We start from the raw sequence: 14,622 nt of genomic DNA, 5'->3' as shown, positions 1-14,622 counted from the left end.
ATGATTCTGACCGTAAAATTATATTTTAGGAAAATTTACATACGAAATCATTGCACAGGGTGTTTTAAAGTTAGGGTAAAAACAACCACTTTTTAATTAACCCTGTATAATATGCCAAATACTAAAGTTTATAAAGAACTTAGTTTACAAATTTAAGTTGATATAATTATATACAGTTTGCTAAAAAAATCATGAAAATACGGCTAAAAATTACAAAATATAACACATTAAATTTGACCAAAAATTTCTCCATTTCTTTTTTTCTGCATCTGAGTGTATAATATTAAGTGACAACCGTATAGTGTATAGTTTAAAGTAATTATCAAATTTTCGGTATATAGTTTACTTATTTACTGTTATATACCTAGAACTTACCTATATTTACAAGTTTAACCCCATCCTGCTCGATGGCATTTAGAGCAGCAGTGACATTTTCAAGGTAATGATGCTGATTGGCTGGCCGTTTGTTCCAGGCCGGTTTTATGGGCCTTTTTTGTAAAGCTTCGACTAGAGCACACAATCTGACACCCGTACATAAATCCTAAATTAAAAAAAAACAATTCAGTAAATAAATAACGAAAAAAATAAGCAAATTTATTAACAGCAAGAATAAAGATTACTTATGCAGGGTGTTTCAAAAAACATGTGCCATTTCTCGTGGGGAGATTCCTCACGTAAAAATAAGATTTATTTTTCATATCAACATAGGTCCGATTCTGCTTTGTTTCGTAGCTACAGGGTGTTAAAGTCTTAATAATCTTTCGATTTATTATAATGTTCTTCCTAGTACTTTTAGTCATTCGAATGAAATTTTGAGGGTAAAAGTTACTTTGAGTGCTACATATTTCGATGCAAAAAAGTGTCGATAAATGTATCAGGTACGAGTATATGGGTTATCACTGGAATATTTTTCAAAAAAAACATGTGCGCCACTGACTTTTTTCTTATGATATCAAAATTCTGTAGGCCGATTAATGCCAATTAAAAGTTATCTCTTGATATGTTGTCGAATTCTGCCTCTTTGATGAGATAAACGCAATTTTATTTAACACAATTAATAAAATTTAAATAAAAATAAAATTAATAAATTATATATTTTACCTAATTTATTATTAATTATTATTACCAGTTTTATCTTATTATCAGTTTTTATTACTATTAGTCCAAATAAAATGTTTATAGAAGCTTTTTTTCTTATTTTTTGATGAGGAATCAATGAGTAGGTACTTATCTAAAACTTTCGCAAGTTGCTATTAAACTTGAATCAAGGCAAATCAATAAAATTGCGTTTATCTTATCAAGGAGGCCGAAGTCGACAAAACATCAAGAGACAACTTTTAATCACCATTAAACTGCACTCTGTCACAAAACGCTAAAAGTACTTGAAAGGAAATTAAAAATAAATAAATAAATGCCTTTATTATCAAAAAATTTTTCAATTTGTAGACAAAGGTAAACTAACAAACAAAGTAAAAAAACAAGGTACACAAACAAACAAACAAAAGATAATACAAAACATTATACAAATAATATTGTCAGTCTTATCTTGTTTAAAATAAACAATATGTGGATATGAAAAATAAATCTTATTTTTTACATGAGGAATCTCCCCACGAGAGATAGCACATGTTTTTGGGACACCCTGTATAGGTAATTCAAAGCCTGGGTTTAAATTCACTTCCAGAAAAAACGGAATCAGTTGTTTTGGAACATAAATTTCTACATCTTATACATTGAACCGAAGTATGAAATTTGTTCTATAAAACGAAATGGAATAGGACTTTGTAGAACAATGCCGTATCTAAGGCATTACACGTTTTCTTGTCTAATTGACTGTTGATGTCTCCAAAAAAATAAATCATTTTGATATTTCCATTTCATAGATTCATCAAAAATATTAATTCCATCTAGATGTTCAGGGCAACGGCCCAGCTACGTCTAAACACCGGTCCCCATTAGAACACCGAAGTTAAGCGACGTAAGGACGGATGGACTAGTGGATGGACGGGTGACCGGTTCGAAACTCTGTATCGTGCTGTTGTCCAAAAAAGGGCAAAAGTGTAAAATCTATTGACAGATACTGCTCATTCACGCCGGTTCGAGGCCGGATGAGATCGGATATCTCGTGAGTAAGAGTCGATTTAGACACTTGCCAAGCCGGTAGGCCATTCACCATGATATGGCCGAGGACCGCAGTTCGGATTCCGCGTAAACAAAGTAGGCCCCGTCCAGATTAGCCCTGGCAGTAAAAAAGAGACGTTAACTGAAATCTTTACTTCTAGATGTTCAGACTATAAATTTTCGACAAAAATTGATTTTGAACGGTAAAAGTTATTTGCCAAACACATTATTTACCACACAATATACCGGGTGTTTCTCAAAAGTGGTTCACCGCTATAACTTTTTTATTTTTTCAGATAAATAAACAAGATTTGGTACGTTAAGTATATGACAAATCGGGATTGATTGACGTATTCAATTGTTTCGGTCACTTCCTGTTTTACCGGAAATAACTACAATTTTTGATTTTTAAATTGCACCCTCGGTATTTTTTTACTTTATTCGGTAGAAAATGACACTCTGAATAGAATGGCATATAATATGTCAACTTTTGACATTTTCGCTTATGGTTTATTTAAAATTGTATCATGCGGTTCATATAAGGACAATTTGACTCGAAACACCTAGTGTGTGACACCAAATTATTTGTAAAAAATGCTTTTTCTAAATATGTTAATTAGTCACCCTCGTTCAATTTGAAAAAATTGAGATATAATTAAAAATACGATTTGGGCATCTTTTAACCGGCCAGGACAAGGCACTAAAAATTTTAGACGATCAAATCTATTTTTCGACATCACCAAATCGAAAAATTTTATATAGAAAATACATCTTATTCTTAAAAACTCTATTTTTAATAAGCCTTTTCTACTTTATAAAAAAGACATTCTTTATAACAAATGATTTCCCACACTAAAGGACGCTTTAATGACTAGTCTTGTCAAGGACACCTTTTATAAACAATTATAGTAACAAACAGGTAATGTGTATTCTTTAAAAGGAATTCTAAATAGTGAGTAGTTAGATTTTTTCTTTGTATGAACTGACATTAGAACGCATAATATTAGCCCTAAACCAACCATATGGGTCGGAATTGTAACGTTAGTACCATGACAGGGTCATATTTGACCTCTGGTGCTTTTTACCATAAGTGTTTATTTTCAATAGATTTATTACCAAAGTTACATTATAATATTACGTAAAAGTAGGGTTTCCATAAAGGCTTTTGGAAATTCCGGACAAAATCCGGACGTCGCAAAAAAGAAACTATAAATTTATTTATAGTTTCTTTTTTGCGAAAAAATTTAATTGCTTCCTTAAATATATACAGGGGTGTCAAAAATTGCTCTATTTTAAATATTTATTTTACATAAAAACTTCGTTATTTCAAATGCAACACTATGTTTTTTTTTAAATAAGTCGAAGCAGATTTAAATGCTCTTTCAAACTATATTAGGGTTTCCTATACCGATCTGGCTCAGGTTTTGAATAAAAAGCGATTTTTCAATAAAATTGTAATCAAGATGGCTGATGTCGCCATGGCAATTTTCTAATGACACTCAAGTTATTTTCAAAATCGACATTAGTTTATGGATATTATTTAAATTTATAACAGGTTATTTCAAATTAATTTACCTACAATAAGGTTAATAAGTAAGTATTTATTATTTTATCAAGAAAAATGAAGCAGTATCTGCTGACGGAAGGAATGGATATGTTACTAGTGATTTTATTTTGTGAGGACAATTGCTTGTTGGCCTGAAGGGTTTATGTTCAAAGATATCGAAATAGAAATTTTCTTGACAAGAGTTTATTTGAAATACTATTTTTCCTATTTCGCAGAGCTGATAGTGCTGGTGTGTGAAAAACCTATTAGGCAGAAACATGTAGTTGGGAATGAAGAAAATGAATTGGTCTTAACTGGTTCTTTTATAGAAAATCCAATATATCTACAAATCATCATAATATAAATCAAAGAACTACTTCTTTATTTTTCTTGATAAAATAATAAATAATACTTACTTCTTAAACTATTGTAGGTAAATTAAATAAAAGTTAACTGTAATAAATTTAAATAAATTCCATCAAGTAATATCGATTTTGAAAATAGATACTAACTGTCACTAGCAAATTGCCATGGCGACAACAGCCATCTTGATTGCCATTTTATTGAAAAAATCGATTTTTATTCAAAATCTGAGCCAGATATGTATAGGAAACCCTAATATAGTTTGAAAGAGCATTTAAATCTGCTTCGACTTATTTTAAAACATACATAGTGTTGTATTTGAAATAACGAAGTTTTTATGTAAAATCAATATTTAAAATAGCCTAGCAATTTTTTATACCCCTGTATGCATTTAAGGAAGCAATAATATTTTTTAGTGATATTTTTAATAGTATTTTTAGTGTGAATGAAACTTCTACACCCTGTATCTCCGAAACTAAGCATTTTAGGACATACATTTATACGAACTTTTTTATTTATTTTTATCTGCAGAATATGCTGCCGATGTTAAAGTGCAAAGAAATACCTATTTTACACTAGATAGGTATACGTATTGTTCATATTTGTAATAAATTATATTATTATTTTATACTAAGTACTTCAATAAATCGGTCTAATATTACCAGAATGGTTTTATCTTTAATCGTATAACAATATACAAATTATTCAGCCATTGCAACATATTCCTTTATGCAAATTCTCTGTAACTCGTGAGTTGAAAATCGTGACCAGAAGGAATTTTATAACGACTTACGTAATAATTTTCTTCGTTTTGACTAAAAATGATAAGTATGGTTGTAATCAATATTGTGGGTATTTTTAACCTGCCTTTAAACTAAAAAAAAATTTTCCTAATTTTTAATAAGTAGATATTTGTTAATATTTTGTTTGAGAAATTACAATAACTTTGGTTGCACATCATAATACTGTTACGGATTCCGTGGGTCTACTAATTTAAACTCACGATAATAATACTTAATGATTTTATTTTTCTCACTCTGTACACACAACTTATACTATTTACAACACAATTGATGCAACTACTATTACTCTAACGGTTCTGGCACCTTCACCAATTAATTCACAATTTAAAACGCGGTATTATCAAACTTTAAAACTGGTCCAACTGCCAAGCGCAGACTTTATATACTCTCTGACGAGTGTTTCTGGAACGTTCTAAAGAATTCTGTAAAATTCTTTTACTTTCTGGCGAATGCGCCATTTTTCTTGACACATTGCGGTTGTGTAGGCAACCAGCAATACAGTTTAGCGCCACATACACCTTGACAATACGACCACCAGCAAACTCCATACGACGACACATGGTGTCATTAATGACGTGCAACCAAAGTTGTTTTAATTTCCCTTTATGTTTTAATTTAATTAATACATGGATGATGTTAAACGAAAAGGAACCAAGCGCCAAATTACGAAAACTGAGTAAAAGACATCATCCGACAGAGCAGTGTTCAATGTATATGTAGAAAAAGATCCACGCTACAATTAGGTGACATCTATTGAACAGGGTCCTAAGCACCACCACTGTGTAGGAATCTTTTGAATTTGTCTAAAAGGATCCAAGTGACAATTCCTTTTATATGTATGTCCGTTTTCTGTTGATTCTCTTTAAATGTTTGCTTAGCCGCGTGCTTCTCATATTAAAACTACAAAACTATTATAAAAAAGAAAGGTATTAGCCTAAAACAAGGGTAAAATAGCAATTAGTGAAAGATATAAAAGTATTGTGTTGACTGCTTGGGAACATATAATTTTCGAAACGATGGAAGGAGACTTCTATTCTACAGAACAAACAGAGAAACAAATCTGCAATAGAAAACACCGTAAACCATGTTGTAGATTTTCTTTTTGGTTACAAGTAACCAAGAATTTTTCAAGAAGGTTCTTTTTTAAAATTGATAACAGTACTCCGGTATTTCTTAGAAAAGAATTATCCGCTAAATGTTTATTAAAATGTGTAAAGTTTGAAGCTATGTTTTGTCAATTTGTTCTTGTACTCATCTTAAATCAATTTTGTCATAAATTGTAGATACATTTTTCTTGATAGCTCAACAAAGAGAGATAGAGCTCGCTCATACGTTAGAAGGCAATATCTCAAAATCACAGTTTGGCGCTTGCGTCCTTTTCGATTAGCATTATCCACATTATCTAAAACAATATTCCAAAATTAACACATGTAGAATGTAGAATGTTTGGGAGGAGAGTTAATCACCGCGACCTTACATAAAGATACTTAATAAAGATCTCAATAATCATAATCATCAATAATTTAGAACATAATTATAATACGCGATTTAAAGCAAATTTTTCAATAAAAACAAATAGATCAAATAAGACGATTGATCAAAGGAGCTCTTGCTATCTTCTGTCGAGAGCATAAAATATAATTTTTTACCCAAAGATTTAAAAAATATTCTAATAACTTCGAATTCCAGAGCTCTATTCAAAAAGCATTTAAAATTGTTTCTGCTAGAATCCAATAGAGAAACAATTGATAGACTTGTGAATGTTCATAACTAAATGTTTGGTCTGGTTCATTGTTTATTGTGTTGATTTTTAAAAAAAAATTATAGAAATATTTTGTAAAGTCTATATTATAGTTTTTTTTTATATAAAATTATTATTATGGTTTGAGTATTTTAATAGGCTGTTTTATTTTCTATAGTGTAAATGATTTAGTGATTAGGATATTTGAATATGATTATTATAGAAATTACTTTAATATTTAGAATTGTTGAAACATATGTGAATGATGTAGACTTGTGTATATATGTTAGATATGTGAATGATGTTTTTTTTGGAACAATAAATATTATTATCACATATTATTATTATTATAGATTACCGCTTTATAATGTATATGAGTTATAACGAGTTATTTGCTTTGTGTAGTGTCTACGATATTATTCACCAAAAATATTCAAAGAATTTATGTTTAAAAATATACATATATGTACATAAATATGTATAATGGTAATCTTTATATGTTTACATAAATAGCTGCATTCTTTACATTTCAGTTAAACCAACGCACGGTTAAAAATGGCATATTTCAAAAATACCATACAAATATCAGGTTTTAAACCAAAAAATAAGAACTGTACAATTTCGACGAGAAATTTATATACAGGGTGATTCAGGCTTCCGAAAAAGCTCTATACTAGGTCTTTGGTTGTGTGGTCAATGTTTGTGTGTTGTGTGTTGGCAATCCCAACGCACATTTTCAAAATATTTTTATCTACAGAGTAATTCAAACATATTTTCAAACCAAAGTGGTTTATTTTTAAATGGAATATTATATGTTTATTTAGCTCTAATATAACCATTTTTAAACTAAATTTACTGCATATTTAAATCCCTCTTTACCGCATATTTAAAGCCCTCTAATTTCGAAGAATTTTAAAAATGCAGGAAGTACTGTGTAATAGTATCTTCTTCAAAATTCGGTCGCCCAAAATTTGCAATCTTGTTTGATATATACAGGGCGAGTCAAAACTAAATGTTGTGTATTTCTGCAATTTTAAACGGAACACCCTGTGTTTTGTATCATAATCGAACAAGGATTTGTTTAATCTCTTTGTTTTAAAGCTATAAGCACTTCCTATATCTAAAATCAATATTTAATGAGAAATATGTGTTTTCTGAATGTGCGTTACCATTGTCCCCATGTTATATAAAAAAATGGAATGAAATCCACAAATAGTCAAGCAGCACTAAAACGATCAACTGAGTAACCATCAATTCGAAGTTGGTTAAAGAATGGCTAGAGAAGCTCAACAAATTAGGCAAAAAAAAAGTCCTCCGTCTCTGGGTGCCTGCTCACCAAGCGAACACTCCACTAACTGGACCAGAACCCTTCTATTTTCCAAGCGGGAACCACCTAAAAGCGGAACTAAGACACTCGAAAAAGTTCCTCAGAACTTACGACCGAGAATAATCAAAGATTTTCCTTGATTTAAGTAAAAAAACATCTTGGGATTGTCACGGGGTTTCTGAACACTGTCTCCTCAACGGATATCTCAGTAGGCTGACGCTGAGAAACAACGGCGAATGTAGATTCTTTGAGGAAAATGGGGAAAACACCGGAACATTTTATCACTGATTAACGCCGAGACGACGACCGGTTGTGCCATGAACTTTCGTACGACTAATGTCGAGGATGAACAGCTCGCCTCTGTAGAGCCGTCTCAGATACTGGTTTTTGTTAAAGCCCTGAGACTGTATGATGAGTTATAGCTCGTTATATCTCAAGAAAGGGGAACGCAATAGATCTGTAAAGAAGTGTCTAGCCCTAGCAGTCAACTTTTAAGCTTAACCAATCAGGTTGGTTAGCGTGGTTATTTGAAGTGTGTTAATTCATTTGTGTTTGTCAAAAACTCTAACGTGATTGGTCGGGCCTAATAGTTTCCTGCTAGGGCTAGACACAAGTATCTGTAAGGTCGCGGTGATTTGGTTTGGAGGGAGAAGAGAGGACAGTAAACACGTTGCCAAACGTATGAAATAAACCGAGAAACTGTGCATATCGCTAAGAGACGTGGAAGGGGATATAGCAGATTTGTCGCAGTTGACCAGTCGACCCAATCAATACCTCTATCAGTACTTAAAGTTGTAGGGAAAGGTGTATATCATGCGTTCAGCTTCACGATTTAATTACGTCTCGTGATACTTAATTTGTTTATTTATTAACGAGTCGTTGTAATTTTCCCTATAGTTTGAATTTTTTTTAAGTGCAAGCTAGAAACACTTGCATTTTTGGTAAAAATAAGTGGAATTGAGTGGGTGTTCGATAGTGGCCGCGCTATTAGAACTCTGAATTCAAAAATCGATATCTCGAAATCTATTAGAAATAATAGAATGTAGTTTTTTCAAGAAATTTGTTAATATTTCTGCTGCATTTTCTTTGTATACAATATGTGAAAATCTTTATCAATAAAAAAAATACACGATTGCTGAAAATTGCTTTGCTCTAAAAGTGAATGGATGGATTGTTTACAATTTTTTTGAATGGAAAAAACACCCTTATCGAATTTTTCTTATGTAAACATATTGTAAAATATCCGATCTTGAAAATAAAAAAAGTTTCAATATCTAAAGTGGTTCTTGAGTTATGGCCTGTTATGTGTTAGAAAGTTGAGTTTTTAAATCATCACGATTACTGACGTTTTCTCGTTATAAAAAAATGGCACCCTAACGATATCCTTATAATTCCATTGCAGATGCTCAGAAACATGTCTAATGATTTTATCTAGTTACCTCTTGAAAAAAAAGTCTTAAAAATAAGCGGTTTGCAATCGTGAATTTACTTTACCTGATAGGGAAAGGCGTATCGGCAACGCCGCTACAGCACACCGTCGCGCGTCGGTCGGTCGCATTTCTCTCACTCCGACTTAATAAGATCCCTATGCGATTTACTTCCACACATGTAAATGCCGACCGAAAAGTAACAGTTGCCAGCACGGTATATTTCCTTCGGCCACACACCCGTTTTACCCGACCCAGCGTAATAGACTCTTAACCAAATTACCTGCGACAAATCGACTATCCGCAACTCCTTCGGTAGATGCTCGTTGACCCAATTTCGGAACGTGTTCGCCTGTATCTCCACCCATACGTCCTCGTTGCCTTTGATCTGCATTCCGCGTGCGGCATGCCCTTCGGGACTTCGCGCCAGAAGGCCGCTATGTGATATTTTCCCTTCCATTGTGGCTCAACTGAAAGAGAAAACCAACGAATTAGTGACGCTATCTTCGAATAAATCTTATTAAGAAATAATGCAGCAGGCGCTCAATAAATCAATTTTAATAGTATTGCTAGATTAGATAATAAATACTGTATTTGTATTAAGCAATGTCTATATATTTTTATGGTGAGTTAATTACTGTTTTTTTGAGGAATTTTACCACAAACAATAGGCTGAAAAATCTTAATGTACAGAGTGGGCCCAATTGGACGCTTTTTAGACGAAAACTAATATCGGTGTCTGGAGCTCAATTTTTATCAAAAACATGATAGTGAAAACCGCACATCGATATATCTTATCGTTTCGAAGTTACGGGGTGTTTTTCAAAAATGTGCATTTTTAACAAATCGCTAACGTAACTTTTTTGCTATAGAGAATTTTGTATTTTTATGAAAACATTTTCAAAGCACCTTTTTACGTAAAATTTAATGGTTTAAGTTTTTTTTTAATTAATAATTTAAGAATTATTAATAGAAAAATTGATTTTTTATATGGGACACCTTGTATATTTTTAAATCATTGAAAAGAAGTTAAAATTGCCTTTCCAAAAATATAGCATACTTGATATTTTGCTCGATTCCTCTTCAAGATATAAAGTTTTTAAAAATTCGCCCACTTGCCAAAAAATTCTCTGTGAGCAGCAATTAAAACTAAAATAATATTTGCAATGAGAGTTACAAGCAATACTAGTTACAAAATAACAAGTGTACTATATTTTTGAAAAGGTAATTTTAAGTTCTTTTCAGTTAATTTTAAAAATATACAGGGTGTCCCAAATAAAAAATCATTTTTTCTGTTGATAACTCTTAAATTATTAATTTTAAACAAAATTATACTTAAACCATTAAATTCTACGTAAAAAGGGACATTGGAAATGTCTTCATAAAAACAGAAAATTTTACATAGCAAAAAAGTTACAGCGATTTGTTAAAAATACACAATTTTTAAAAACACTCCGTAACTCCGAAACGGTAAAAGATATCGATGTGCGGTTTTCACCATCATGTTTTTAATAAAAATTGAGCTCCAGACACCGATATTAGTTTTCGTCTATCTCCTACCGAAAAGGGTGTTTCCCTTTAAAAGCGTCAAATTTGACCCACCCTGTACAAGGCAGGGACGCATATACGGGAGGGGAATGGGAGTAATTACCTCTCCCAGGAAGAATTTTTTTTTAAAAAGTTTTTTTAGCTGGAATAATACAAGTAAGACCTTCTGAAGGTATCAAAATGTTTACTTTTTAATTTTTATTTTTAGAATTTTCACAAATTATACTTCTTAACACTTTTAGAATAATAATATAACAAATTTTTCGTATACTCCCTACTTAAACCCGTTTATTTGTATATACTAGTTTTTTACGATATTCTCCGATGGTGGCAGCACCGGCGAAGAATTCACCAAGCCTATGCTTATAATAAAATAATAACAAAGCTAGAACTATTGAAAAAAGTGGTACATAATTCTTTATAGTTTAATGAACATTCCCTCTGCCCTAAAAAATTTTATTTTTTACAAAAGCATGACTAATCTCAATTCCCCATATTTTCTTCATTTGGCTTATTAGGATTAATGACATAAAATATTTGGGTTGTCGAAAAAAATACTAATTTACATTATATTAATTAATGAAATGAAACGGTTAGTTGTTCCAGTTTTTAGTTTGATATACAGTAACAATAAGTGGCCAAACGAATTTAATAAATGACTATTTACTATATCATTAGTTTCCTGCTACTTAGCTTATTAACATAACAGTATAGTTCTAATTTAGTTGAAGATAATATTGGCCAATTACAGATATAGTAAATCAATTGGATATCAATTAAACAGTTTTTCAAAACTTAATTTAAAATAATAGGGGAAATGTTTGATTTAAATGGGTTTATTTAACTTAAAACTAAAAAGACTTTATTTTAATTCAATGAAAAATACATAGTGGTGTATTTAAAATAAATATTTAAAATAGACCAGCAATTTTTGATACTCCTGTATACATTTAAGGAAGCAATCAAATTTTTTAGTAAAGTTTATTTCTCTGGCTTGAAAGTCAGCACAAGAATTAATTCTGAAAAGTAATGTACAAGGTGTTGAAAACTTTTTTATTATATAGCATGCATATTTAAATATCTTTAAATATCTCAAAAACCAAAGCATTTAAACATATTAATCCCTTATAATAAATGCCTTATTTTATGCCCAAGAATTCAAAAATTAAATAAAATACCGGGTGTTCCATAAGAAAAAATATAACTTTGGTATGGATCTTAGTTCTGACACACCCTGTACATTTGAAAATAATTTTAAATTATGCACATTGCCTCTCTACATTTATCCATAGAAAATTTTGTTTCTACATCTTTCCGTTTTCGTATGATCAGCCGAGGCGAATGAGGTGCCACCCTGTATATAAGGCGTCAATATAAGATTTTTAGGGGCATTTTTATACAAATGTGCATATTTTAAAAGATCGTTTACCCTTTTATCGATAGAGCCTTGGGATGTAGCTAGTGAGTCTTACAATTGTACTGTTTAAACTATGTTTCCAAAAATTAATAGTTTAAGAGATATTATAGTTGAACGTTTTCAATTGTGGATTTTCTGATTTTTTTTAAATGATTTTTTAATCGATTTTTTATTTTTCAATTTTTTACTTAAAATTTACAAAAGGCGACAATATAACAATTTTTTTAAGAGCATTTTTATCTTCTTTTTAAGTTATTATGTAATTAAAAAGAATCCCAAAAATGTAAAATCCGTTTAAATAAAGATAGATCTAACCTTCCCCCTCCACTTTATTTTAGCAGATAGGGGAAAATGGTTCTAACAAAAAAAAATCCAAAATTTACTGAAGATTATGAAGATATTATTTATAGTACCCATTATCTAGGCAAAATTCTGTAAAAATTCTATTTTCTTATTTTCCATAGCAGTTGCGCCCTCTAGCGGCCGATTTACAAATTTGAAAATAATTTCCAGCAATTTCTCATAGCCCCTTAGTTATAAATATTTTTTTTCCATAGGCCCTACGGCTAATACTTTCCGAGATACAGCCGAGAGCTATTCTTAGTGGGACACCCTGTACAAGTGACAAAAATCCGCTGTTTGAATATATTTCATTCGCAAACTCTAGTTCAGAACTAGGTTCTTCTGATGTTAGACTAGATCTTCATTCCCGAGAATATGTAATCGTTGTCAGAAGAGAAAATGTGTTGTTTTATATCTTAACAGCGGCATGTTGATAAAGATAACTTCTGCCTTCTCCAATTTATCTTCTGGTTCTTCCAAATGTCTACCAACATTTCGATCTGTAGTAAGTACTTTACACTTTGACATTAGATAATGATAATACTAATTTCACATTCTCAACTTAAGACTTTTTTTGAACAATAGTGTATTGTTTTATTAAGAGTAAAACGTTTGACGGACAAGTAAAGCTAGTCCGACGTTAAATGGAGGTACAAAAAGTACATTTTTACTCCGAATAATAACATAGTATTTTTATCAAACGTTATAAATAATGTTTTAATCAATTTCAAGCGTTGCAATAGTATATTTTCATCCTCTCGTTTCATACATTTCGTATGAATTTATAACAAATTTGGTATGTCCAAGAATATATCTTTTGATTATACACTTCCCGCTCTGAAATTTATAAAAACCAAAAAATTTTAAACAAGTTTTTCTTCATAACATTTTTTTTAGTTTTTAAATTTTCACCTGAAATGTGGAAAAGGCATCAATACTTATTTATAATTACTTATTTTATTTACTTACGGTACGTTATACGTTATATTTACCCCGTTATTTTTTACCCGTAGTGAATGATTCTAAAAAAATTGTTCTTATTACTGATGTCGCTAAAAAACCTTTTTAAAAATTTTTATACTTCTAGATGTGATAATAATGAAATTTGCCTTTTCTAATTGATTAATTTATGTATTTTAAAGGCCAATTTTTCTTTATGCCTTATATGACTCATCCAGTTTTTCTTGTTTTATATAACTCATCCAGCCAGCCAGCGCAGCGGTACGAAGTTTTATCTAAATTTACCTATTTGGGAGATCTGCGAAAATTTCTTCAAAGTGTTCTTAAGGATCGTTTGCGCATAATTTCATACTTCTATACCAGATATCAGGGAAGTTTTATGAAAGGAACTTTCTCGAACACAATACCCTCTAGGGCTAGGAGAATACATTTTCTAAAATCGCTTTGTCCAGCTAATAAACTAATGTCATGATTTCTCCTAAAATGACTAAAAACTTCATATGTCTAACTGACATACCACTGACAGTGACAAATAACAAATAACTGATTTCTGAAGGTATTTCGTGGCCACCTAGTGGCACCTATAATAAAAAAATACCTCGCCTCTTCTTTGACTGATTCATCGTCAAGAGTCAAGCATTTAAAAAACACCGCAACTTTATATCAGACTGTCATATAATGGCATGCGAAAACCTACGCATTATCGGTAATAAACAACACGAAAACCTACCAAAAGAAGAGTTTCCTTCGACGCAACTGCTTGATTTAACTCCTCCCAAACATGAACTTATTTTCACACTGGTTTTTCAACTTCAACAACTCACTAGAATACAAAAAATACCCTTGATCATTTTTAGGACATCGAACCTTGAAACGCCTTTCCAACAATAATCTTTAAAAAATTTAGAAAAAATGCGATGGGTTAACTACAAATATCCAACTACATGGATATAGACAGACAGTTCATATATTCGGTATATTCAAAATTCGTCAAAAAAATCTGCTTTTTCTTAAACATTTTTTGCAA

At 31.0% G+C, this 14,622-nt stretch overlaps 1 protein-coding gene across 1 annotated transcript in view; it reads right to left on the bottom strand.

The window, feature by feature from the left end:
• The window catches only part of LOC115877612 (filamin-A-like), a 58,283-nt gene extending 44,218 nt beyond the window's left edge, over window positions 1–14,065 (bottom strand). Inside the window, exons 1-3 of the mRNA XM_030893858.1 lie at window positions 13,881–14,065; window positions 9,612–9,798; window positions 376–541 (exon numbers count right to left, since the gene is read on the bottom strand). Coding sequence (XP_030749718.1) covers window positions 376–541; window positions 9,612–9,788 — 343 coding nt within the window. The 5' untranslated portion in view covers window positions 9,789–9,798; window positions 13,881–14,065. The remainder of the gene's footprint in view (window positions 1–375; window positions 542–9,611; window positions 9,799–13,880) is intronic.
• Between the last annotated feature and the right edge of the window lie 557 nt (window positions 14,066–14,622).

The sequence above is a fragment of the Sitophilus oryzae genome, unplaced genomic scaffold (genome assembly GCF_002938485.1).
Source record: "Sitophilus oryzae breed Bouriz unplaced genomic scaffold, Soryzae_2.0 scaffold_1494_pilon_pilon, whole genome shotgun sequence".
Taxonomy (NCBI): Eukaryota; Metazoa; Arthropoda; class Insecta; order Coleoptera; family Curculionidae; genus Sitophilus; species Sitophilus oryzae.
This window is presented reverse-complemented; position numbering and strand designations above follow the sequence as displayed.